The sequence below is a fragment of the Sciurus vulgaris genome (genome assembly GCF_902686455.1).
Source record: "Sciurus vulgaris genome assembly, chromosome: 1".
NCBI classification, from domain to species: domain Eukaryota; kingdom Metazoa; phylum Chordata; class Mammalia; order Rodentia; family Sciuridae; genus Sciurus; species Sciurus vulgaris.
In genome coordinates this window covers 50,614,320-50,640,788 of record NC_136461.1, presented here as the reverse complement: position 1 = coordinate 50,640,788, position 26,469 = coordinate 50,614,320, and the positions used below count along the sequence as shown (strand labels likewise).

General features: G+C 40.0%; 1 protein-coding gene across 9 annotated transcripts in view; it reads right to left on the bottom strand.

Moving 5' to 3' along the window:
- Positions 1 to 26,469, bottom strand: part of PATJ (PATJ crumbs cell polarity complex component) — a 399,437-nt gene that overhangs the window by 30,315 nt on the left and 342,653 nt on the right. For 7 of the 9 annotated variants that reach the window (XM_079103582.1, XM_079103581.1, XM_079103580.1 and 4 more), the window contains 4 exons: positions 12,786 to 12,869; positions 7,721 to 7,914; positions 4,192 to 4,339; positions 3,766 to 3,852 (listed from right to left, as the gene is read on the bottom strand). In XM_079103582.1, coding sequence (XP_078959708.1) covers positions 3,766 to 3,852; positions 4,192 to 4,339; positions 7,721 to 7,914; positions 12,786 to 12,869 — 513 coding nt within the window. Of the gene's footprint in view, positions 1 to 3,765; positions 3,853 to 4,191; positions 4,340 to 7,720; positions 7,915 to 12,785; positions 12,870 to 26,469 lie in introns of those variants that run through there. The other 2 variants (XM_079103585.1, XR_013757701.1) reach the window with 2 other exon arrangements.

The following is a 26,469-nucleotide window of genomic DNA, read 5'->3' as shown; positions in this document are numbered from 1 at the left end:
TAACTGAGGTGAAATTTTAAGCAACTGACAAATTTTAATTTGATCCATTTCTTTAACTGTGGTACAAGTTGTTTAATATCTTTTTTTTTTTTTTTTTTTGCAGTGCTGGGGATTGAACCCAGAGCCTTGTGCTTGTGAGACAAGCACTCTACCAACTGAGCTATATCCCCAGCCCTGTTTAATATCTTAACATTTCTTAAGTATTAAAAATTTCAAATTCACAGAAAATTTGGAAGAATTAGATATTCATATACATTCTACCTAGATTTCATAATTGAAAATTTGCTATATTCCTCCCAACATTCCCTTTTGAGACAGGGTCTCGCTAAGTTGTTTAGCCATCCAGGGTACCGCACCAGCTATATTTTCTTTATTTCACATCATCTATTCATTAGTCTACTCTTATGTCATCAGTTGACTCATCTATTTTTAAAATTCATTTCAATGTAAGTTGTAGCTATCAGCACACTTGAGGATAGATACATTAAGGAAGTACAGCACATTGTAACTTTTGCCTAAAAACAATCTCAGAATAATGTATTTGCCAAGGTCTTTATTAACATGGACTTTGTCTGGCTGTGTTCCCTCAGTCACATGAGGAAAGGATTTCTTAAGGTTTTTCTCTTTTTTTTTTTTTTTGCACAAAAGTGGTACTTGATGAGGACCCGTAATAACACAGTCCTGGAGGAATGCATGTAGAATGTCAGAGACATGACTTTTTTGACATCTTATACTGTGTGCCTGGTGTAAGGGTTAATTATACACGTCACACAATTCTAGTTTAATTCACCAAAGGTTCAGACTCTTGAAGTGTAAGGTTTGGGTCAGTTCACTTGGTACCGACTGGTTAAAAGCATGGACAACATGACATGGATTACAGAGGACAGATATAATAAAGACCAGTTTTACTTCTTAAATATAACCATCAGTTTCTTATTCAATTGGCATCAGCTTGTTAATTTGATTTTAAATTTAGCTTTTTTACTGTTTTTATTGTATATATAGTTATATATAAAATATATATTTAATCCACTCTTCTGAGATTTTAATTTAAATCTTAATGTATTTCTCTCTTGGTCACCATCACCTTCCCTCCTTTACTTAAAAATCTTGTTTCTTCCCTCCCCCATCTCTTTGGGGTGGGTGGGTAGTTAGTTGGAGCTGAATCCAAGAAGCTACACTCCAAGCTCATTTTTATTTTGACTTTGAGTCACACTAAGTGGCAGAGGTTGGCCTTGAATTTGTGATCATCCTGCCTAAGGCTCCCAAATTGCTGGAATTACAGATATGTGCCACTGTCCCTGGCAAAATCTTGGTTTTTTTTTGTTTTTGTTTTTTTTTTTTTTTTTTTTTTTTTTTTTGTGGTGCTGGGGATCAAACCCAGGGCCTTGTGCTTGTCAGGCAAGCACTCTACCAACTGAGTTATATCCCTAGCCCAAAATCTTGTTTCTTTGTTCCCCTTATTCTAAAGGTTTTTCTTACTACACACTTTCCTCTGCAGAGTTGAGATACTTCTTCCTGGTTGACAGAAAACTGCATATTTAAAGGGTTTTGGTGGCCCCAAAGCTCCAAGTTCTCTCCTGAGAATCCCACTCTCTATGGATCAAATCAATGAGTTATGGAGTTAGAATTCTCTTTAACCCTCAAGAGGTGGCATCTCTCTACCTTATAATTGCTTAGAAGGAAATCTGTGCCCCTGGAAGGTCCGGACCACTTTCAATAGGACTGAAAGTGGAAATGTTCGGGAATGGAATTCTCTTTTTCTCCATCAGGGTCATGATGATGGAAAACACCTGCTTTTCACAGTCAAGTACAATCCACCAAATATGATGGATTCTCATATATTTCAGTCATAATTTTAAGGACAAGTTGATGACAAAATATACTTTTAAAGACACTGAATTAAACTTCTATTCTCCAAACAAAAATTCTGTGCAAGAAGGTTAGGGAGAAGCATTTGAGGGCTGGGATAGCTCAGTGGGAGAGTGCTTGCGTAGCATATGAAAGGCCCTGGGTTTAATCCCCAGGATTGCCTCCTTTCCCTCCAAAAAAAGAAAAAACTGTATTTGATACTTGGTCCCGGGTTTGAAAACACACACTCCTACATATGTGTGTGTTTTGACATTTAATGATTACCCTTTTTTTTTTTTTTTTTTTTTTTTGGTACCAGGAATTGAACTCAGGGGCACTTAACCACTGAGCCACATCCCCAGCCCTTTTTATTTTTTATTTTGAGACAGGGTCTTATTAAAGTGTTTGGGGCCTCACAAAGTTCCTGAAGCTGAACTCAAACTTGCAATCCTCCTGCCTCAGCCTCCCAAGTCTCGGGGATTATGGGAGTGTGCCACCACGCCTGTCAATGATTACTTTCTAAGTTTGTGAGCTCTGTATTTAAGCTGATTGAACCTTATCAATCATGATGATGCTCAAACATATTCCTCAGGAAAGTCAGAAATCTAGCTCTTCCTACCATCCCAGCTGACATTCCAAACTTCTCTTAAAACACACAACCTCCCCTTACCTCAGTGGGCCTGTGCATACCTACTCCCTCTCTAGGATGATTCTCCTTTTCCTCAAACTCCTTTAGCAGTGATACCTAGTAGAGGCCCTCTGTATAGCTTGCTCTCATACTCTGGCAAGAAAAAAAAAAATCTCATTTCCAGAGTGGTTCCTTCTGCATTCTGGTCTCCTGTGCACAATGAGGCCTTGATGAAATCATTCGGCAAACATGAGCCTTCCATTCAGGAAGAGCTGGCACCCTCAGTGCCCACTGTCTGCAGGTCTGGTCAGAATCATCACCAACTAGTCACTCATGAAATTCCACAGTAGCACCATGTCTTTCTTCCTATATTTGCTGCCTATTATGTATGCCAGAAATGACAGGCCAGCCTGTCTGTGATCCTATCTGAACAATGATATTTTTCCATGTCCATTTTGGGACAGCAATGAACTTAGCTAATATCCTTCTGGAAGCACCTGTGTGCTAACAAAAATCAGAGCATCTTCTGAACTGATATCTGAGAGAGACTTTGTGTCAAAGGTGACCAGCGAGGGACTAAAAGCTGTGCTTTTAACTTTAAAACAAAGACCTGTCCGTAAGGAGACCAAGGGCACACGTACAAATTTCTATAGCTTAATGGGACTAAACATACAGTCTGCAATCTTGATTGTGTCAGCCATTATACAGAAAAAGATACAGTGAAACATACTTTGTTAAAAAAAAAAAAAAAGTGGCACTTACATCAGCCTTGCACACAAACATAAGATGTTTGCTAACCCACAAAACATCACCCACTAAGGCCTCCCTCCCTCGGGAGAAACCCCCACACTTCCTTCTCCTAGGACTACGCCATTAATTGCCCTCAGCATGTGTGAGGGGCTATTCACAAGTTAACTTTATAGCAATATTTAATTGAATGAATAGAACAATGTTGTGCTAATGAGGGTCAAATTGCCACCAGATGTTGCCTCTATTTTTTTTTTTTAAATAAACACAGCTGTGTGTATAGGCAATATAGAACTAATAGAGGGAGAGGAAGGGTTCTAAGAAAACATTTGCAGGCAATTAAGGAGAGAAAAATCTAGGGATTAATGAATTTCCATCCCACCTTTCATTTTTATTTCAAACACATGAAAACACACTGAACTTGGCATTGTGAATATACTGAACATTAGACATTATTTCTAACAATCATTTGTGAAATGAGTAACTTTCTCCCAATGGGAGCAGGAGAGGGAGGCAGTGTGCTGAGAAGCCATGACCACCTGACTGTTGGGCGATGTCTTCCTCGAGGAGGCCCAGGAACCGGCCCGGAGTCTTCCAATCTCGAGCTGCACAAGCCCCTGTGCACACTTGGGAAGACAAGAACAGAACAGAAATGAAAAGCAGTAGCATTCAGGTTCTCAAACACCAGAGCAGAACCTCTACACATCTCTGCAGCTGGAATCGTGAAAGAGTTGTGAGGGCAACTACAACAGAGACGCAGTCACCCAAAAGCCCAGTGGAGTGACAGATCCAGACACGGCGGCATTCACATCAGGGCTTCCTACATGCACTGAAAGCACCAGCTTCTAATTCACCTCTCTTCTCTTCTTTCTCCCTTCTGATGAAATTACTAGTGAACAGAGAAATCATTCAGAAAATGAGGTGAAGAGGACAGAAAAATCAGGCACGGCAGCCCAGGGACTCACCTTCAGGACGGTGGCCACGGTTTCCTGGGAGGCATTTCTCATGTCCTCCCCATTCACAGATAAGATCTGATCTCCCTGGATCAACCTCCCATCCAGGTCTGCGGCTCCACCTTTCACGATGTCAGAAATAAACACTCCGCTTCCATTTCTGTTAATACCATAAAGTGATGGGGTTATAGGCAAACCTAATATTTCTTAATAAAAATTTGAGATTGTTAACTTTCTATATAGATGCACTAAATCCTAAAACTTGGAAGAAAGGCCCTATAACACAATCAAAATCAATACTTCCACTTAATTCCCAAATAATAAACGACAGCATGCCATCCTTTAGTTTATGCTTATTTATTCTGTATATTCATTTTTATTGGTCCAAGGGCATAATTTTTGCAAGATGAAAATTTTAGTGGACTGAGGGACTGGGGTTGTGGCTCAGTGGTAGAGCACTTGCCTAGCACATGTGAGGCACTGGGTTCGATTCTCTGCACTGCATATAAATAAATAAAATAAAGGTCCATTGACAATTAAAAAAAATTTTTTTTAAAAAGTCTATCAACATCTAAATAAATATTTAAAAAAATTTAATGGAGTGAAATAGAAATTTACTTTAAAAGGTGAAGTTAAGCACTCCTAAAATGAACAGGTTATTTCCCTAGAGATCAGCCAACATTTGATCTATTCTATTTGATCTATTTCTAATCTTTCACACACTTTTCTTGCCTTTATTATTTTTAAAGTATTAATAACATGTATTTGATGAACACATAAATTTATCTCTCAAAATTCCAAAGGTTAAAAAGTGTATACCTTGCAAAATTTCCCTCTCACCTCTATTACAAAGTTCCTTTCTCAGAGGTAACCCACCTTACCTGTTTCTTGGATAGGTAAAAGAAATATTTCGTTTACACATAAGCAAAATGTCCACGCATAACACATGAGGGTATGTGAGTGACCATACACAGATTTCTCTTTTTTCTTTCACTTAATACACGTCGGCAATTGATTCTCTCTCTCTCTCTCTTTTTTTTTTTGGGTGCTGAAGATTAAACCCAGGGCCTCACATCTGCTTTACCACTGATCTACAACCCCATCCAACTGATCTTTATTAGCACTTGGAGCTTCCTCATTGTTTTGAGGCTCCATACTATTCGGTGTTCCATAATGGACCAATGGGTTATTTCCATTCGTTAGCTACTGCAAACAATGTGCAATAAACACCTGCAAGCTTATCTTTAAGACAGATTCCAAGGCATGAAATTGTTAGTCAAAGGGAACTGTGAATTTTGGAGATCTGATCAGACAAGTTTTTGTGCTAAGGAATGTAAATCTCCTTACAAAATCAACCTGAAATGGTGATGCTATGTGAAGATGATTTCACCAATCCACCACATGATAATAAAGCAAAGTCATTACTCCAAGTGGAATCTCCCCAGGTCTGTGCATGTCTCAGGATAAGAAAACAAACTTCCAATATTTCTCTGCCAGTTACTCTGCACCCACGCGTGCACTGCTTGTGTAGAAATGGAAGAGATTAAACTTTTTTGTTTTGAAATGCATTTTCAGAGTGATGGTTTTAGGGTGCTGACGTGAAAAATGGTAACATGAGGGCTGGGGATATAGCTCAGTTGGTAGAGTGCTTGCCTCGCAAGCACAATGCCCTGAGTTCAATCCCCAGCACCGCAAAAAAAAAAAATTAAAAAGAAAAAAATGGTAACATGACACCACAGTACTCAAAAATGGGAACTAGCTGGTGCACACCTGTAACCCCGCAACTCGAGAGGCTGAGAAAGGAGGATCACAAGGTCAAAAGCCAGCCTCAGCAACTTAGCAAGACCTCATCTCAAAACAAAAAACAATAAAACCATACAATATACAAAGGGCTGGGGATGTGGCTCAGTGGTTGTGTCCCTCAGGGTTCAATCCCTGGTACAAAAAAAAAAAGTGTGTTGGGGGAGCTAATACAGCTTGGACTGCTGGAAAAAGGCACTAGAGTCATCAGAGGTCTGCAAGGGCACATGCCATGATATCTATAACATGGACTTAATTCTTCCTATGAAGATGGTCAAGCCAATCAAAGGCCATACTAGCATATCACCTGGAAGTCTTGTAGGCTGGTGGAAAAATATACACTAAATACCTAAACCAGTAAACCATGGAAGCTAGCATGACAGTTTCATGACATTACTTTCCTTTCCAATTCAGTGCAAGAGGAACCTACTAATGTCATCCTGGAACAATTTATTCTAGTTCCTATCACATTGCTAAGCAGTACAAACTTAGAGCAACCTAGCCACCAGGATTCACCTGATGTTTGGTACAAACTATTATTTCCTTTCTTTCCCCTTTCTTCCTTCTGCCTTCCTACCCTCTTTCTTTTTTTTTTTTTGCCTGGGGAGGGAGGGTGGGCGGGGGGTAACCGGGGATTGAATTCAGGAGCACTCAAAAACTCAGCCTCATCCCCAGCCCTATTTTTGCATTTTATTTAGAAACAGGGTCTACACTGAGTTGCTTAGCACATCACTTTTTCTGAGGCTGGCTTTGAACTTATGATCTTGCTGTCTCAGTCTCCCGAGCTGCTGGGATTACAGGCATGATGCACCACGACTGGCTCTTCCTATCTTTCTTTTTTTTTTTTTTTTTGGGTGCTGGGGATCGAACCCAGGGCCTTGTGCTTGCAAGGCAAGCACTCTACCGACTGAGCTATTTCCCAAGCCCCTCTGTCTTTCTTAATGGCACTAGGGATTGCTCTCTACCTGTCTCTAGCCCTTTTTATTTTGAGACATGGACAATTGTTGAGGTTGACCTCCAACTTGTGATTCTCCTCCCATAACCTTGAAAGTAGCTAGGATGACAGGTGTGAGTCATTACATTTGGTGACATCTTTCTGAAAAGAAAACTACTGTCATGAAAAATCTGTTTGCCACTCAACTATGTGTACTCAACTAGTTTAACATGGTATGAAATTGTCATGATGCTCCATGCCAGATCAATTTTCTTAACCTAACATTGTGTGAATCTACCTCTTAACATGAGTTGTTTCCTGGATATAGTTGTATTAACTACTCTTTGCAAGCCCCAGACGGAGGTATTCCAAGTCGAAAGGACCTTGTTAGGTGTTTTTACTCTAGAAGGAAATAGAACAGATTGGGTTGATTGGGTTTGGAGTTCTGTCTTGATGTGGTGAATTTTTTTTTTTTTTTTTTTTTTGGTAAGATGTTGCTTGGAGATATGACCTATGATGTTTGCATAGTTATAAGTATTTTAGTTTTCTTTTACTTTTTTGGTATTGGGGATTGAACCAGGGATGCTCTACCATTAAGTTACATTCCCAGGAACTTGTGATCCTCCTGCCTCGGCCTCCTGAGTCACTGGGATTACATGCATGGGCCACTATGCCTGGCTACACGTATCGCAGTTGTAGAAATCCCATGATTACTTTACATTGGGCTTTGGCTTTCAGTGTTCACAGGCATTAGTTCCAGAGCTGTGAAGGGAAAAGGCCAGTACTGACCTGCAGAGCAGTCCTTACCGTTTCCCAACGATGCTCAGGCCCAGTCCTCGGCCGGCCTTCTTCTGCAGATCCACAGGGAAGACCTCCAAGTTCTCCTCATCCCTATAGTGTGCTTCGTCTCGGTACACCACCAGTCGCACCTTCTGGGGGGTCTGCCTCAGGGCTGTGATGGCTTCCTCGTGGCTGGAGGTCCTCAGGTCAACCCCATTAACCTGTAACCATGGGCATCCTGTGGTGGCTGCTGACAGCAGAGGCCCCTCTGCCTGCAGAAGGGAGCTCCCTGATCCAACCAGTGGAAAACCTCTAGGAATTTCCAGTCTTTCCCAGGGCACACAGGTGGCCACCAGCAGCCTGAGCTGCTTCAAATAAAAAGGAGGAGAGTCTTATGCAACCCATCTCATAGAAGCATAGACGGTAAGTTAGTGCACAAGATCATGTGATTCACATAGCTGTGAACTTTACTGTGTGGGGGAGACTGAATCATTTAAATGCAGGAAATAAACATTAGTGTTCAGCATTTTTAGACTCAGTTTGCTTATTGGAATTGACATTGTTACTCTTAATTGCTCACATCACAACTATTTCAAATAGTCCTGGAAGAAATGAGGGACTGGAATCTCCAATAGTATCAAAGAACCAGTATCAAAAAGATCCTGAAGGGAGAAAAGAGAATGGACTGTTCCTAAAGAGAATGATACTGGGCTATTGTTTAAAGCTGATTCTATGAGCCAAGAAACTGTTTTAAAGGGGAACTTTCTTTATTTTCACAGTACTGAGGAAGCTGACAGGCCTATTGTCAGCTTGGCAAGTGTTCTACCAACGAGCTACAACCCCAGCCCTTTTTATTTTGAGAGAGGTCCTTGCTAAATTGCTGAATCCTTGCTATCTTCCTGCCTCAGTCTCCTGAATAGCTGGGATTATGGGCATGCAACACTGTGCTTGGCTTAAAAATACAATTTTCAAGCTGCCTTTTCTTCTCTGATGTACCTTAGTGACTTCTGTACTCACTGAGACAAACAACAACCAGGAAAACAGTGGCTGAGGACCTGGGTATTGGATATAGAGGGATTTCACTACGGTGCTCATGCCAACTTCCTGGCTAAATGAAACTGTGGAAATTACTTAGGCTGAGTTCCTGTTATGTGGTATGGGAACTGGAGAAACAGTAATAGCTACTTAGTATTGTGATGATTAAATTCTATAATATGCCCTATAATGGCTAGGTGCTGTGGTGCACACCTGTAATCCCAGCAGCTTGGGAGGCTGAGGCAGGAGGGTTGTGAGGTCAAAGCCAGCCTCAGCAATTTAGCCAGGCCCTAAGCAATTCAGTGAGACCCTATGTCTAAATAAAATATTTAAAAAGGGCTGGGGATATGGTCCTGTGGTTAAAGTGCCCCTGGGTTCAATACTTAGTACCAAAAAAAAAAAAAAAAAAAAAAAAAAAAAAAAAAAAAAAAAAAAAAAAAAGAAAAGAAAAGAAAAAGAAAAAGAAAAAAGCCCTGGAAAGCATTTGGCACAGGGCTTGGCATATATATAAGTTAGAAGTTGATTTTCACAAGGAATTGAAGAAACCGCAGTTGGGGCTGTTCTCTGCATGATCATTCCCTGTTACTTTAGACCAATGAATGCATTTTCATTGTTTGCAAGGTACACCCAGGGAACAAAGGGGAAATGTCACTAGAAAATGTGGTCTGAGCTGATTATTTTCCTGTATTCCAATAGATGGCACATAAGATCACTCCTGTTACTCAATTAAAAGAAGAGGGGGAGGAGGGGATCCCCACGGATTGAAGGTGAACTTTCTAAGTCTCTAAATACATTTTGTAAGGCTCTAACAAATATACTTTTAATTAAAGGCACTGCTATTAAACTCCAATATTACAAAAGCAATTTCTAAATTTCCACATAAGGTGTCTGCTCAGATCAAAGGGATCTATCTCAGTTCCCAGTTTCCATTTGCTCCTCTGCTTATCAGGAGGCCACTTACTGTGATAATCACGACGGAAATGCTGCAGTGCAGCTAGAATGCTCTGCAGTGATGATCGCCCTGGAGTGCCTCACACAAGTACCGCACCATTTAGAACACTGATCACTCAAGAGGAGCGGCGGCAACAGGGAGGCTCCCTATTTAAGAAGGGCCCTCAAAAGCCCCGGATGTCAACAAGAGGGGATCACATCCCCAGCAGGATGAGCATGGGAAAAGTGGGTTGACCATTGCTTGAGAATGAAAAGATAATCAAAGCCGGACTGCAGTTCCTCACCATTTTATTCCACAGGGGAAATCAGGCATTAACTCTCTTTTTGTTCCCACTTACACTAACACAGAAGGGGATAATGGTGATAGGGGTGGGGTAAGAGAAAGGACTGGCCCCAAAGGAGAACCAGAAAGAAGTCAGTCCTCGTTTATCATAGGTTTATTAATCTCACCATGTGATGTACTCTGATGAATTAGATTCTGTACTACCCATCTTTAATGAGAAGTATAGAATCCATCCAGATTAGACAATATAATTCTGCAAAATGCCAGGAAATGGTACTTGACCTTCAACACAAACAGAGATAGTTAAAAAAAAATTTTTTTTTCCTGTTGAGGTATAATTGCTATTAAATAAACTACACATATTTAAAGTACAATTTTATTTTTTTGTTCTGAGGACTGAAACCAGGAACAGTCTTTCTCTGAGCTACATCCCCAACTTTCTGTTGTTGTTGTTTTGGTTTTGAGATAGGATCTTGCTAAATCACCCAGTCTGGCCTTGAACTTGGGATAATACTGGGTCAGCTCTGTTAATAGCTGGGATTACAGGTACTCAATGGACAATTGTGTGTGTGTGTGTGTGTGTGTGTGTGTATGAGAGAGACGGGGGGGGGGGGGCGGGCGGGAGAGAGAAAGGGAAGGGATGTTGCTATGTTGTCCTTGTTGGTCTCAAACTCCTGGACTAAGTGAGCCTTCTACTTCAGCCTCCTGAGTGCTGGGATTCTAGGGGTACCACTGCACACGGCTGTCATGTGTACAGTTTGATAGTTGTTGTTGTTGTTTTGCAGTACTAGGGATTGAACCCTGGACCTCAAGCATGCTAGGCAAGTGCTCTAACACTGAGCTCTAGTCCCAGTCCTTTTAATTTTTATTTTGAGACAAGGTCTCACCGAATTACTGAAGCTGGTTCTGAATTTGTGATCCTCCCACTTCAGTCTTTCAAGTTGGTGGGATTACAGGTGTGTGCCACTAGGTCCAGCTTGATGGATTTTGACATATGTGTATTGATACTGTGCAGCTATGGCTGCACTCAAAGATAATAAGCACATGAGTGGTTAGAAAATCTAGGGAAGAACAAATAAAAACCAAAATACCCTCAAACCCCTATTCACACACAAAAAATTGTGTTGTAGCTGGGTGTGATGGCACATGCCTGTAATCCCAGTATCTTGAGAGGCTGAGGCAGGAGGATTGTGAGTTCAAAGCCAGTCTCAGCAACTCAGCAAGACCCTGTCTCTAAAGAAAAAGCAAAAAGGAATGGGGATACAACTCAGTGGTAAGCTGCCCCTGGGTTTGATCCCCTCTACAAAAACAAAAAAACAAAACTGTGTTGTATGCTACAGCTGTTAGGCCAATTCCCAAAGAGACCTTATTTTTTATATTTATTTTATTTGCTTATTTTTCTAACCCCATACACTTGTACCTTAATGAATATACTGGGAATATGTCTTAATCCAACTCAGGCACAACAAAGACCTGCAGAGAAACCCAATAACTTGGCTTCAATTTAATTTGTAGTGAGGTTGGCTTTTCCTTTAACCCCTTCTTGTCTGTTTTCTGCCTTAATTATATCTCTGGTTTCATCTTGGGAGGCAGGAATGAACCACCGAAGGGGAAAATAAAACACTATGATGTCATTCGTAATGTGCTGTATTAAAGCTGCAAAGCAAAAATGCACATGCCCACCATAAAATGCTAACTATTCCATTAAATTCATCCAATGAAAGAAATAAATGTTACCTAAAGGTTTCACACCATTGGAAAAGCTCTTGAGTTCCATCTACCAGAACGCCTGGCATTGGCTTCCTATTCAGTCCCCAGTGCAGACACTGCTTGCTTTGGCACTTTTTTTTTAAAAGGCTTTAACAACTTTGCTAAATGAGAGGCAATTTGAAAGAGTCAAGTTCAGCACTTCAATTTTTTGTTGGTTTGTTTGTGGTGCTGGGGATGGAACCTAGGGCCTGGCATATGCTGGGCAAATGCTCTACTACTACAAACATCCCCTGCCCTGGAATTTCAACTTTTAATGAGTACTGTATACAGCCTAAAGGAAGAATATTCTACTTTTTTATCAACTTGAAAATGCTGATGGCAAGGCACAGATTTCCACTGAGCATAAGGGCTTATTAAGATTAAGAAAATAATATTTAAGTTACAATTAAATATTATTAAAATTATATATTTTACAATTAAATATTATTAAATTAAATATTTAAAATATCAAGCATATACACTTATGTGTGTCTGTATGTGTTTTCAGGAGGGAATTTAGTTAAGGTAAAATGGAGAGACAAAAAAATCTAGTCGCCACATTATACAGTCCCATGGATATTAACATGATAGAACAATAACATGTGCTTTCACTTTAAATTAAAAACTTCCCACAGAAGTAGGTTGATAATCTATCATGGTTCTAAACCTGTGAGTTGTTCAGTATATATATATAAAAAAACAGAACATGATAGATATTTTGTTAAATGAGTGAGAAGTCAGAGAGGGTAGAGTTGAGTAGAATATGGATAAACTGACCTTGTAGATCAAGGTCAGCAAAGGAACTAAATTTTTTTTTTTTTTGTTTGTTTGTTTGTTTTTTTGGTACTGGGGATTGAACCCAGGATGCTTAATCACTGAGCCACGTTCCCAGCCCTTTTTCGTATTTTATTTTGAGTCAGAGTCTTGCTGAGTTGCTTAGGGCCTCCTAGGTTGCTGAGGCTGGCTTTAAACTTGTGATCCTCCTGCCTCAGCCTCTCAAGCTGCAGAAATTATAAGCACATACCACCCATCCAGCAAGGAACCATATTTACTATGAAATTCAAAATTATATACCTCCAATATCTGGTCACCAGCCCAAAGTCTTCCATCTCTGGCTGCTGCTCCTTCTTCATAGACTTCATGTATGACAATAGCATCCTGTAACAAGCAAACTCTTGTTAATTTTCTTTATTTTTATTTTGAGAAAGTCTTGCTGGCCTCAAACTTATGATCCTCCTGCTTTAGTCCCCCATGCAGCTGGGACTGTGCCCACCTTTCACCTTCTAATTAATTTTCAATAAACATAAATGCTTCCTTAAGTAAGCAACCAAACCACAGGCAGCAACTCATAATTTGTTCATGATGCTACATTCTATCTGACATAATGATAAATAAGATAGTTATCATATATTTGGAGGTATAATTAAGCTTTCCTAAAATTAATTTATTTCTTAAGCACTGGCTTTGCCTGGTATTTCATGTTAAACTTCCTGCTTGTGTTTCACTGTTAACCTTGAACACTGCTGCTGTGCAGGAACTTGGGGTGAACTATGTGTCATTCTTATTTACATTTTATGGTGTATTTTGAAACATGGTTTCAGGTATTTATTGGTATTCAAGGATTTGGCATAGATGTGTGGCCTGATGAAGGGGTTTTGCCAGACCTCGTTACCTGGGGAATGAAAGAAAAGACCTTAGTGGAATGAACCAATGCTGGAGGACAAAGCCAAGAGAACAGGAAAGAACATTCATAGACTGAAATGTAACACAGATGTGGGGTTGAGTCCTGCCACTATGTGATCCGGGGCAGATTCACTCCTCTGAACTTGAGCCGTAACATTAGGACAAAATTATCTATAGTGTAAGTTTTGGATGAAGAACATATTTCGTGGTTAATGAATTAAAAACTAATGTGTACCTCTTCAAATCAATAACCTTACATTTTTTTAAACATCATTAAAATGACATGATCCAGGATACCAATACCACCACAGGGTGTTCTAAACCACAAAGACAAGCTGCCTCTCACCCTGGCCTCCCAGTCCCACTCTCCGGAGACCACCACCACTGAAAGTTTCCCAAGGACAATTTACATATGTACATCTGAAGAGTTTCATGTGTTCAGGTGAGACGATTCTAAAAATATTGAGTTTGTTCACATATTATTCTTCCCTCTTCTCCCTCCTGTTGAGCAAGTAGTCAAGGTTTGAAATTCCCTGCCTGGGAGATCTTGGGGTGCTGAAAACTGAAGCAACTGGAAGTCCTGGGCTCTGAGTTTAATAAAGTTGAAGGCACTGAAAGGATTATGTTGAATGGATTATGCTGGGTGTCATAAGGGCTGCTGGAAGAGGGAAAGAGCTTTTTCGTGGAGATGGGAACAGAGATCTGTGGGTCTCACAATGAGGACCTGGGCCCTGCCCTACCCAGGGTCTTCCATTCCCTGCCTGTAGCACACACAGGTTGAAGATTCTGCAGGCAATGGTCAAGGCCAAAGCCTTATGGCAGACTTCAGACATAAAGTGTCCTGAGCATAGGCTGCAAGCAACAGGACTTCTGGATGTGCAGAGATCTTATAGGCTTGGGCTAGTAGGGGCCTGATGGCTACTGGGGGGATTGACAGCAATGGCCCCAAGGTCTGACCAATGTTGGGGTGCTTTGTTAAAAGCCCTGAGAGCTAATGAGCCACCCAGCTAATGGCTGAGACAGAATTTTGTCTCAGCTGAGAAGTATGAAGTACTTGCATGAAGTGAAGAAAATAAAAATATTTCTTGCAAAAATATAACAAATGAGAGAAAAAATGAAAATAAACTAAACTATATTCCTAAAAACACACATACACAAAAAGTTTCCTATACATTTTCTGGAGTAGAGAAGCAACAAAATAAAATGAAAAGCTTATAACCAAATAACCCATCTGGATTCCAAATACCTTTACAATACTTTCATTTATCACTACACAATTCAGAAAACATGCTTCATTATAGCAATCAGAGAGGCAGCCAGCCCTCAAAAACCAGAAAAGATACCCTGATCCAAGTAATCTACCTCTCAGATTAACAACAGATTGTTTTAATTCTGACATGAAATGTGCAGATCCAGGGAGCATTTAACTACCAAGTTTGTTTCTTTGCATCATTTACAGGGAGACTTGGGATCTTGCTGGGTCAGTGGTTTGATATGATCCCGACACTATTAAGATCTCACCTTGGGTCCAGTTTGAGGCAGGGAGCACCCCATGTAACAATGCTGGCCTGCAAGGTTTGTGCCCAAATGCTCCATCTTCTCTGGGCTGGAAGAATAACACAATGGACCCAGACCACGAATGGGTTTTGCAAAGCTTGTTTTTCAGTATAAACTCCTTTGATATTGGAACATTACAAAAGTCAAACAGGAAATTTCTGTTCATTCATAGTCAAAAGGAAGAAAGAGATCCCATGGAGTTTTTATTTCACAAAAGTGGTCCAAATCTAAAACCCTCCCATACTTTCTGGTGCTCATGAACTACCACACATAAAAGAAAGATACTGTTAATAGTCTCAAATACACGCTGAGTTCATTGCTAAAGATTCCTTTTCAGACCATAAATCTTGCTCCATGAAAAACTCCCCATTCATACTGCTATAATTTGTCTGAATCAGTAAAAATACAATAAAACATGAGACACTGTGACCTGTTGATAGAAAAGGTCACCCTTCTTACTCTGTGCCCTTGTGTGCCAAAATTGTTCTATGAAGCTGTCATTGTGGACAGTTGTGTTGAGTGGGGGTGGCAGAGGTGAGAGATGGGGGGAGGGGGAACCAGGAGCTAAATCAGAAATGTAAGCTGGCGAGTTGAAAAGAAACATGGATTTGACTATTTTTTAAAATGTGTGTACTTAACAGGGTAGATCAGCTTAGTTAAAAAAGGATACTAAGTTGGGATATTTTAGGCATCAATTTAATGAAGCAATATTAAAATTTTATTTCTCCCTGGCTTTGAAAAAAAATGTGATCAGATGAACAGGTCATTAATGAAAGGCTGACATTATTTTAAATAAAAAATGTAGAGTTGATCACACACATGCTTCTTATCTCCTCACTAGACATCTTTCTAAATTTCAATGCTCTTGACCTACTCAAGCAAAACTGTGGCTCTGGGCACCCCCCCCCCACCCGCCCCCACTCTCCTATCTTATCTCTGCTCCATGTAACATTGCTTTACCCAAAATACCGCAGTGACTCCCTGTCTACCAACCCAAGGGTTTCTAAAATTCATCATTCCAGAATCCACCTTTAACTGAATAACCCCTTCGGTGGTTGCTGCTGGCTTAGCCTGTGCAGAGGCCCTACAGGTAGTGATTATGAGTCAGGTCTCTGGTATCCGACTTCCTCTGTCCAAATCTTGACCCTGCTACTGCTGGCCATGGGCCTTGGGGAGACTGTTAACCTCTCTGGGATGCAGATTTTAATATGGTTTTAATAATATTGTCTACAGATAAGGTTTTATGTACAATGCCAGTACATGGTACTGGAATGATAAACTAATTTTACTAGTGTTTATTTGTTTAATGTCTGTGGGCCAAAGATGCCATACACTTAAACCTCATAACCAAGTGAGTTCAGCATTATGAGTCCCAGTCCCAGGTGAGCAAATAGAGGTTCATCATGATTCAGATTTTCACAGGTCTTTGCAGCTTCGAGTGAGTCGGAAGAAATTAAATTCCAACTCACAACTGTTTAACACCAAACCGTGGGCTCTCACCAAGACAGCAAGTGTCACATCTGCTTTGAATAGTTTTTTGTGTACTTGTACAAATGCTAACTTGAGATTTTCCATATGGCATTGATTCTGTTGAAATACTGTCACCTCAATGCTACAGCAAAAACCTTGAGGCCATGAGTTGATCATTTTATTGAGTGAGCAAAGAGATGACGCGTGGTAGTGGAAATCAAAGCCCTCGGCCTAATGAGGTGGTGAAGATCGATGGGTCTCCCGAGCTACGCTGGCACGTGATCCACAGTTTGCAGTGCAGGGAGGATGACTGGTAGGTCCCCTCCCGACCCCAAACCAGCCTATCCCTTAATTCCACTAGTTATTCTTGTCTTTCCTTCCTTTCATCTTTTGAGTTCTGTTTGTGTGCACTCATACCATTCCTTGGATGGTAGTTTTTTTTCCTTACAGGAGAAAGTAACAGAATGAATCAAACACCATTACCCTATGTAAACGTATAATTACACAAATGGTATGCCTCTACTTCATGTACAAACAGAGGAACAAGATGTACCCCATTTGTTTACAATAAAAAAAAAAGATATAAAACCAACATTATCATAGATACAAGTGATAAACTGATGTTCAAAATAAAGAGCTATTCAGTGCAAGAAAGTAGATTAATTTCTGTTACTTAATGGCATAGACCTGAGATTGGTTTCTAGAAAACCAAGAGAGGCAGGGCCCAGACCTAACTTCCTCCTGATACTTACAACAGTCCTGGGATGACAGGAATTTAAATAAGATGACCTGTTTGTCCATCGACTGAAACAAGATTGACAGCCTCCCCTGGACACCTTATTTTTTGACTTAATAACTATAGTCAGAAAAGAACTTGATCTTGGAGTCAGAGTCTCTTTCAAATACTGGGTTTTCCCTTAACCTAAAGGGTTAGGTCGGATTTCAGAGATGTGGGAAGAGTCTTCTGCTTACAAACTACTCCTTCACTGGCGTGTTTCTGAAACACCTTTAACTGAAGAACACTCCTTTATTTTAGAGACAACTTAAAATAAAGAAATTAAAAAAAAAAAAATAGACACCCAGAAAGAAGTGGCTGGCTAGCAAATTCACCATGTTGTTTAAGAGATTAGTGTCTTAATGTTTCTACTCCTAAAAGAATAAGCACTTAGGGAAAAGCTTCTCTTTGGTCCTATCCCTCCACCACTCAACTGTCCCCTCTAGAAACACACAGTATTGAGCTGCTCGTACATTTGACAGAGATATTCTATACCCTCTGTATTTGGAAAATACGAGGGCCCCAAAAGTGCTCGAAGGTCATGCCTTCTTTTATCTGTTTTCTCCTCTGTTTCATGGAATTCTACTTGGGTCAGCCAAGGGCTACCTCTTCTATGAAATCTTCTGACTCCCTTCCCTGCCCAGTATTGAACTTATCACAACAACACAACCGTCTGTTTGTGGATCTGTGTCCTGTAGCACTTCCTGTCCTCAATGGAACTCTTCAGGCCCAGGACTGCTTCTGATTCATCTCTGTACCCTGGTGCTAAGCCCAGCACAGGCACTCAATAAATGTTCACTAAGCGATTACCAAGAAATTGGTTGGAGATAGAAAAAGGGACCAAAGTGACTCAGAAAGGGGAAGTTATTTGGGAGGCTAAGACAGGAGGATTGAGATCTCGTTCAAAGCCATTCTCAGCAAAAGTGAGGTGCTAAGCAACCCAGTGAGACCCTGTCTCTAAATAAAATACAAAATAGAACTAGGGACGTGGCTCTGTGGTTGAGTGCCCCTGAATTCAATCCTTGGTATGCCCCCAAAGAATAAAATAAAATAAAATAAAATAAAATAATAAAAAAGAGGGAGGTAGGAGGGGGGTTTGTATGTTGTCATCTTGTCCCAACCTACCAATGGTAAAGGATTAGTGCTACACAACCAAAATGCTTATCACAAATGGATGTTAAATCCATCAGAACTCCCAGAGATTTATTTTCACTCAGAGAGCAATTTAAAGGAGCCAAGTATGAGAGACTTAATATCACTGAGCCCCACAAAAATCCCAAACCCCTCCAAGGGGATTTAAGCTCTGAACTGCCGGAAAAGAATTTCATAACATGTAGTAGTGTATCATTAGACAGAGGCAAAGTCATCAGGCATTTCAGCCCATCAATCAACATTTTCTTTACTGTTCAAGCTGCCAACAAGTAGATAAAGTAACTCATAAACACACCAATCACCCATCAAAAGGCAATTTTACTGTTGTCACAATAGGCCCATAACACTTAAAGAACCCATGTGTTAGAAAAATTAACTAAAAATTCAACTGTGGGTTGAAGATATCAATAAACACCCTTTTGTCACTGAACTATTTTAGAAGAATGAGTTTTTATATTTTTTTTACATTTCGTAGACCTTCAGTAGATTGTTTTATTGAGCATTTTAAAAGATAAAACGTTGACAAAGAATTGTACGGCAGATAATTACAAAGGACTATATATATATGGCTTAATCTTACTTCTTGTTGGCATGTTTGACTTAATTTGGATTACTCTGGAATTAAGCCCAATCTTTGCCACACTCATAAAAGCCCCCTGCCCTCCCCACAGAAAAATTCCAAGGGACATTTTAACTATAGGAAGTTTTGCATTAAATTTCACATATAAGATGGAAAACCTATTTATCAATGACCCCAAAAGTGCTGTGTATTATTACTTTGCTTTTAGGGAAAAGTCCCTCCTAATAAAAAAAGACCTACAAAGTCCAGAAAAATATTAAAGATGTTATAATGTAAAATGGGCATTTTTTTTTTCTTCTGAAAGAAACCACAGTTCAGATTTGAGTGATGCTACTTTCAAACACTGATTAATGGAGTTACCTGTGGCTATTACTGTCCAGAAAGGGTAGACAGATGAGACAGACATGTCCCCTATGCTGTGGATGCCCTCTCAGCTGGAAGGCCATACCAACAAGGGCCGATAACACGGAAAGGAGACTAAAACCCAGAGCAAGCAATGCTCAAATCTATATTGAAAAACAAGTGGCTATAAATGAAGTAACTGATTTGTGACATCTACTGCAGTTAGTTTAAAAAATGTTGGGCTAACACTTAAGGTATAACTCATTTTGAGCAACACTGTAAGCACAAATGGTATTTATATAAATGAAAAAATTCTTGTAACATGGTTCTTATCCATCTCAAATCTTTTGTAACCAAATTGAGGTTTTTTAAATTTTTTAATTTTTTTTTTTAGGGCTGGATATCAAACTCAGGGCTGTGTGCATGCAGGCAAGTGCTGTATCACCGAGCTATACCCTCAGCCTTGTGACTAAAGTCTTCAAGTACTAACTTTCTCTTGGCATGGTGGCACATCCCTATAATCCCAGCTGCTCAGGAGGTAGAAGTGAGAGGATTGCAAGTGTGAGTGCAGCCTGGGAAATTTAGTGAGACCCTGACTCAACTGCTTTTTAAAGTGAGGGACTGAAGATGTAGCTATGCGATTCAATGGTAGAGCACTTAGGGCATGCGCAAGGCCCTGGGGTCAATCCCCCATGGCAGGAGAAAAACAAAAACCCCAAACTTGGGTTTCAATTAGAATGTGATCTGTACAGTAGTGTGTGGAGAAAAGGCTCACACGGGGGTCAGAGGAGCTAAATTTCCTGACAGCTCTGGAGGTGACCAACCGGCTCATGTTGCTCATGACACCTAAAATGAAGACTCTACTGACCTGCATGACATCAAACATCTAAAATTCTAGGCCTGTATGAGGTCAAGCCGTATGAAAAGTGAAGGACACAGAGTCTCGCCAAGTTGCTGGGGCTGGCCTCTCTCCCTCCAGGTCCCTCCAGGAGGCATCCCACCTTCCAGGGGTGCAGTCTAGGCCTGTTTACCGGAAGACAGAGCTTCAGGAGGGCCAGGGCTAAAGCCACAGGCCTCCTAGAGCCGAGGGTTAGAAGTAACTCAACGTCGTTGTCACCACTATTGGTCAGTGCAAGTCAACGGACCAGATGAAACTCAAGGAATATTGGAAGGAATTGCATAAAAATTAAGGTCAATTTTAATCTATCATTGCCTTTGTCAGATTCCAGGGGAATTTTTCTCTCTGTAATTATTAAAAAGCCACAATGTCAGATGGGATGAGCACTGACTTGACCAGAGAAACCTGCATTCAGATTTGAAATCTGCCACTTATCACAGCTTTATTTATTTTTTATTTTTTTTGTGGTGCAGTGATTGAACCTAGGGTCTCTAACATGCTGCACAAGCACTGACCTACATCCCCGGCCCTTTTTATTTCTAGACGAGAGGCTATGTTACTGAGGCTGGCCTCCAACTTGCAATCCTCCTACCTCAGCCTCCCGAGTAGCTGGGATTACAGGTGTGCATCATTGCAACTGGCTCATTAGAACATTGTGATCAATGTTGTCAGTGAGTTATTAAAAACCTCTGAGTCAGTGTTTCTGCCTCTGTAAAGAAACTAATAAATCCTACATTTCAGAGTTTTGGGTACAAAATGAGGTTTTATACATTTGAAATGTCATGTGTAAAGTGTGAGCTGTAGTAAGTGCTGCATAATTGCTAATGAGGGCTCCCAAGACATAGATATCTAGGCTTTTTTTTTAAAAATATTTCTTTAGATGTCAATGGACTTTTATTTTATTCATGTATTTATATGCGGTGCTGAGGATTGAACCCAGTGCCTCGCACATGCCAGGCAGGCGCTCTACCACTGAGCTACAACCCCAGCCTCAGATATCTAGGTTTTAAGGGGCATATCTAATAAATAAAAGGAGGGATACATATATAATCTGAGTGGTCAAAATTGATGATTCTAAGGAATAATACCAGTCCTGATCCATTTTTTCATTTCTAATTTATCTGTTACCATGAAGATTACCAAAATATAACTGATTACTCCTTCTCAAGAAAGATTATAATAATATTTTAGGTTATTCTTTCTCAAGTCAGTACTAAGCACAAAGGATCCTCCAAAGAGCTCTAAGTTAGTCTACAGGAGTCCTGCTCCCAGACATTTTGATTTTTTCATTAAGTACAATCTTTATTGTTTATGAAGTCCATATTTGTGAATTTGTGAATTTAGCCTGTTTGCTAAAATGTATTTGTAACCCCCAAATCACTGCCCTTAGCACTTTCACTGTCATTTACAGACACATACAGTATTGAAAATATTGAGTCCTCTGATTCCCTGGATCCCTTCTGGGGTTTCCTTCTTGTTTCACTCAGTTCTTACACTGTAAACAAGTACTCCTTTTGTGGTCGACTCAGTGTTTTTTCTTTTTTTTTTTTCATTTTTGTGCTCTTTAGTTGTGATTTTGCTGTTTAAAATAGTCCCTCACATGTGGCCTAGTGGTGCACACCTGTAATCCTGGCTGTTTGGGAGACTGAGGCAGGAGGATCAAAAGTTTGAGGACAGCTTGGGCAATTTAGCGAGACGCTGTCTCAAAATAACAGGAAGGGCTGGAGGTGTAGTTGAGTGGTGAGCTAGCATGTGTGAGGTCCTGGGTTTAATCCCTGGGACTAGGAAAAAAAATAAAAAAATTTAAAGAAGTAAAAAAGAAAAAAAGTTCCTAGACATAGGGCTGAGATGCCATTTAGTGCTCCCAAGTGCAAGAGGCTGTGATGTACCTTAAAGTATGTGTGGGCTGGCTTTGTCAGGCATGAGTCACCGTGCTGCTGGCTCAACATAAACGAGTCAGCAATACATAGTGAATAAGATACTTTACTTTAAACAGAAGTAACGGAAAACAAGGCTGTGCATGGGTTGGCTGTTGGAAATGCTGTGCCCAGAGGTTTGGAGGAACCTCCCTCTGTGCTTCCCTAGAAGCAGTTCAGACTTCAGTAACTCAATAGAACACACTGCCCCAAATAGTGAGAACTACCCGTCCCGCACGCTGCTGCTTTCTCCTGGTGATCCTTCACGACAAAACTGGGAAGCTGGTAAAGGTAGAAATGAGTTTCATGCTATCTGTGATAGAGATGGCAGGTCCCCTTGACAAAGGCAGTTCTCCATTGTCCTTGCCAGTGGGACAGTGGGTTGATCAACCGAGGGGCAGGAAATTTAAAAACATGTTTTCCCCATGCTGTGTCTGTGTTGTTATGCTGATACCTAAACAAATTTTATGAAAAAAATATGAATATTTGTGTGTTTTTGTGTGTGTATGTGTGTGGTACTGGGAATTGAACCCTGGAGTACTTTTCCACTGAGCTACATTCCCAGACCTTTTCTAATTTTTATGTTGAGATAGGGTCTCACTAAGTTGCCGAGGGTGGCCTCGAACTTGTGATCCTCCTGCCTCAGCCTCCCAATGGATCTACATTCTTTGAACCAATCACTAAGGTAAGATTCAGGATCTGGGGGCATAGCTCAGTGGTAAGTGCTTGCATAGAACGTGCAAGGCCCCGGGTTTGATCTCCAGCGCTGCAAAAAGGGAAGAAAAGTTGTATATAAAGGTAAAATTCAGAAATAATTCAAGAGTAGTGGCAAGTTGCTGATCTTGCTTACCTATAGAACAAGAGATTTTCCCTTTGTTGATGCAGAGTATTTGACAGCACCTCACTGATCCATGAAATGTGAAAGATTAAGAGGCTACTTAATTTTAAAAGCACACAGGACCTCAGGCAAAATATAGTCAGTAAAAGTCATACTTTCCTTATTCTAAGATAACTTGATGAATCTCACGGTCAAGTGCATATTGAAGGTACTGCTTTTCCATGATCACAATAAAAGACTTACTTCAGAAGAAATGTGGTATTTGTCAAATTGCTGTCAGTTTTACTTGTTAACCTCATAGGTTGAACAGATAATTGTTTCTTTTCACAAAAACCTCCTTTTCAAGGGAAGTCAGAAAGAGGGAAAGGAACTTACCCATCACATTCAAAACTACAAGTTTTAAAAATCAGGATACTTACTGGATGTGGTGGCATCCTCCTGTAATCCCAGCAATTTGGGAGACTGAGGCAGGAAGATCTCAAGTTTGAGGCCAGCCTCAGCAACTAAGTGAGGCCCTAAGCAATTTAGTGAGACTCTGTTTCAAAATAAAAAAATAAAAAGGACTGGGGATATGGGTCAGTGGTTAAGTGCCCCTGGGTTCAATTCTTGGTACCAAAAAAAAAAAAAAAAAAAGTCAGGATACTCTTTTCTGCTAATAGTTTAACTACACATATTTTGAGAATCTTAGAATATAGACTTCAATTAACCTCCACAAAAGTGCCATAAAAGGAACAAAGAGAGTCTATATTCTAATATGCCCTACCAAAGAGGAAGAAAACAGATCATAATGTTCGGCTCCTATTAGTCTGGAGTACTTGATGTTTTCAGGCAATAAGCTATAGGTAACAAAGGAGCAGAGCAGTAACCCAGCAATAGGTAGAGTGTCTCTTTTGACATAAAAGAATGAAATGCTCAGTCACCCTGGAAGAAATAACACACACGTGTGTGCAGGTGCGTGTGTTTTAATGCAATTGACTATGTAAGCAATTCTAAAATTTAAGCTCAGGGACTGTAAATGCTTGCATGTATTTACAGGTAACTGAAATTTGAAATGAAAATCAGCAATAAAAGAGCTAATATAAGAATTGCTGCAAGTATATAAAATGTTTTGCGCTTCAAAACTGTGAATAGCTTTCCCAAATAAAACTCTTTTATATTTACTTAAAGTGGAGTTCCCTGGGCCAAGTGTAATTTAGCAAAAAGTTGATACTCATCAATATGAATATAATTTTTCATACTGAAATATAGATTTATTTAAGGAAATGGGATAATATTTGCATTGTATTTTATAAGTCCCTATAGTTCCATCTGGTCCTTATTTATTTAAATTTTACTCAGCTTGCATAATACTTTTTGCTTACAGTCATATTCTTTAGGACCAGAAATGTCCAAATCTGGAAATTCAGAGGTACTATTCGTTAACATTCTTTCAGTGTGATTCATAGACTTTGCAAACTCTGCTTTGATTTTAAAGTAAAACTAAGGTAATAAGATGTTTTCTATAAAAATATATGACTTAAGCAATAACGATAAAAGGAGCTTGGCTTTGGGGATTACATGCCAAAGCAAACTGCACTCCTCAAGAAGTAGACTGTACAAAGTTCACATGAAGGGGAATAGCAAAATAAAACACTTAATCAAACATATAATAGCTTTCTACTCTGCTTACTTAAAAAATATGCAGGGGTTTAACTTGCTGCAGTCTTACTTTTAAGTTGTCAAAAGCAGTAATAAGTACATGATAGCATGCAACGTGATGCGGGGTAAAGTGAGGTCACCTCAGAACACAAGAGACAGTTGCAGAGGGAGGACAGGCATTCTTCACCTCAATTTCTAGACGGATGAACTCCGCCATGTGACATCCAAATGGGAGAGTACTTCTACCTTAAGGGGTCTTACTAATGTATCTTTCCCTAGAACTGTTGTTTAACAAGGATGAATTAAATTGGTATTGCTCTCCAGAACTTCTTCCATGTAATAAGAATGAATTAAATGAGCACCAGGGCAGAGGGTGCAGCTTAGCACACATGAAGCACCAAAATAAACAAACTGGCACTAAGTCTGGTGGTGAAAATAATGCAGAGCTGAAACTTGGAGAGAAATGACCAGATTCTAAATCTGACATTCCTAGATCTTTTTATTGAGAATATCTAAATTTTACAATTGATCCTGGGAATCCATGGACCTCATTTACCATGGAATAGTACCAAAAACATGGAGACAAAGCCAATGCCCTAGTCTCATTGTTTTTTCCCTTGCAAAGAGATTTCCAGGTAACACAAATATAGAAACTAGGGGCTTTATAAACTTTCCTTTCCCAAACTAATAACAAAATCTTTTATAAATAAATAAATAAACAAATTGGCACAATAATCAGATCTGATTCCTTAGTTAAAAAAGAAAAAAAAAAAAAAAAAAAAAAAAAAAGGGCTGGGGATGTAGCTCAGTTGGTAGAGTGCTTGCCTCCCAAGTGTAAGGCCCTGGGTTCAATTCCCAACACCAGAAAAAAACAAAAACAAAAACGAAAACAAAATAAAACCCTAAGATTTTAAGACCTGGAAGTTTCAAGAAATTTATGAAATGTTCATGCTGGTGTGTGTTTCGGGGAGGGGGTTCTTATATTACCAGCATCTTGAAAAAGAGAGTTACAACGTAAATGTCCCTTCTTTGTAAAAAACAAAACAAAGCTAGATAGTAATAACACTGTGGAGTGTCTGCTGGCCTTTGGCACAAGATCTTCAGGGATGGGATACTCACTAGCAGTTCACTCAAGCTTTGGTCAGCAAAAGCTCTTCCGTAGTAAAGTGAAACCTGCTTGTCACTGAGTCTGTATCATCCTTATCCTTTTTCCACAAGAAGGCGACCTTAAAGGTTTGCAGACAGTTGTCACTGTGCTTTCTGGTCTTCCCTTTTTCAATCTAGTCAATTCTTCCTCAAAGGATGCAGCTTTAACAATTGTTCTTTTTTTTTTATTGATCACATAATCATGCCCAGAAAAGGATAGGATACTCCAGCGACAGTTATTGGAGGACCCCCTGGCTGAGCTCAAGCAGGCCAAAGCCTGGCAGCAGGGGGGAGCAGGCCTGGCTTTGGCTGAGATAGGAGGATGGCAAGTTCAAAGCCAGGCTCAGCAATCTATCTCATGATAAAAAATAAAAAGTACTGGAGATGTGGCTCAGTGGAAGAACACCCTGGGTTCAGTCCCCAGTACCTCCATCTCTCAATAAAAGCCTGATGCTGAAACACAAATACCTAACTGTCTAGAAACAGAGTCACGTTGCGGTGTGCAGATAATACATTGAGACATGCAGATGAGGAGATCAAGGATCTGCTTTGACACCATGCTCACTGGTGATCAGCAAATAACTGGACTCAGTACAGACGTGTACTGAGCAAAGTTCATTATATGCATTATATATTATATGTCATATATTATATATTTAAACAGTAGACTTTTGTCATCCATCACCACTGCTACACCAACACAGCAGATTTAACTTAAAAAAGACGTTGCTTGTCCAGAGCCACAGTTAACGATCTGCGATTT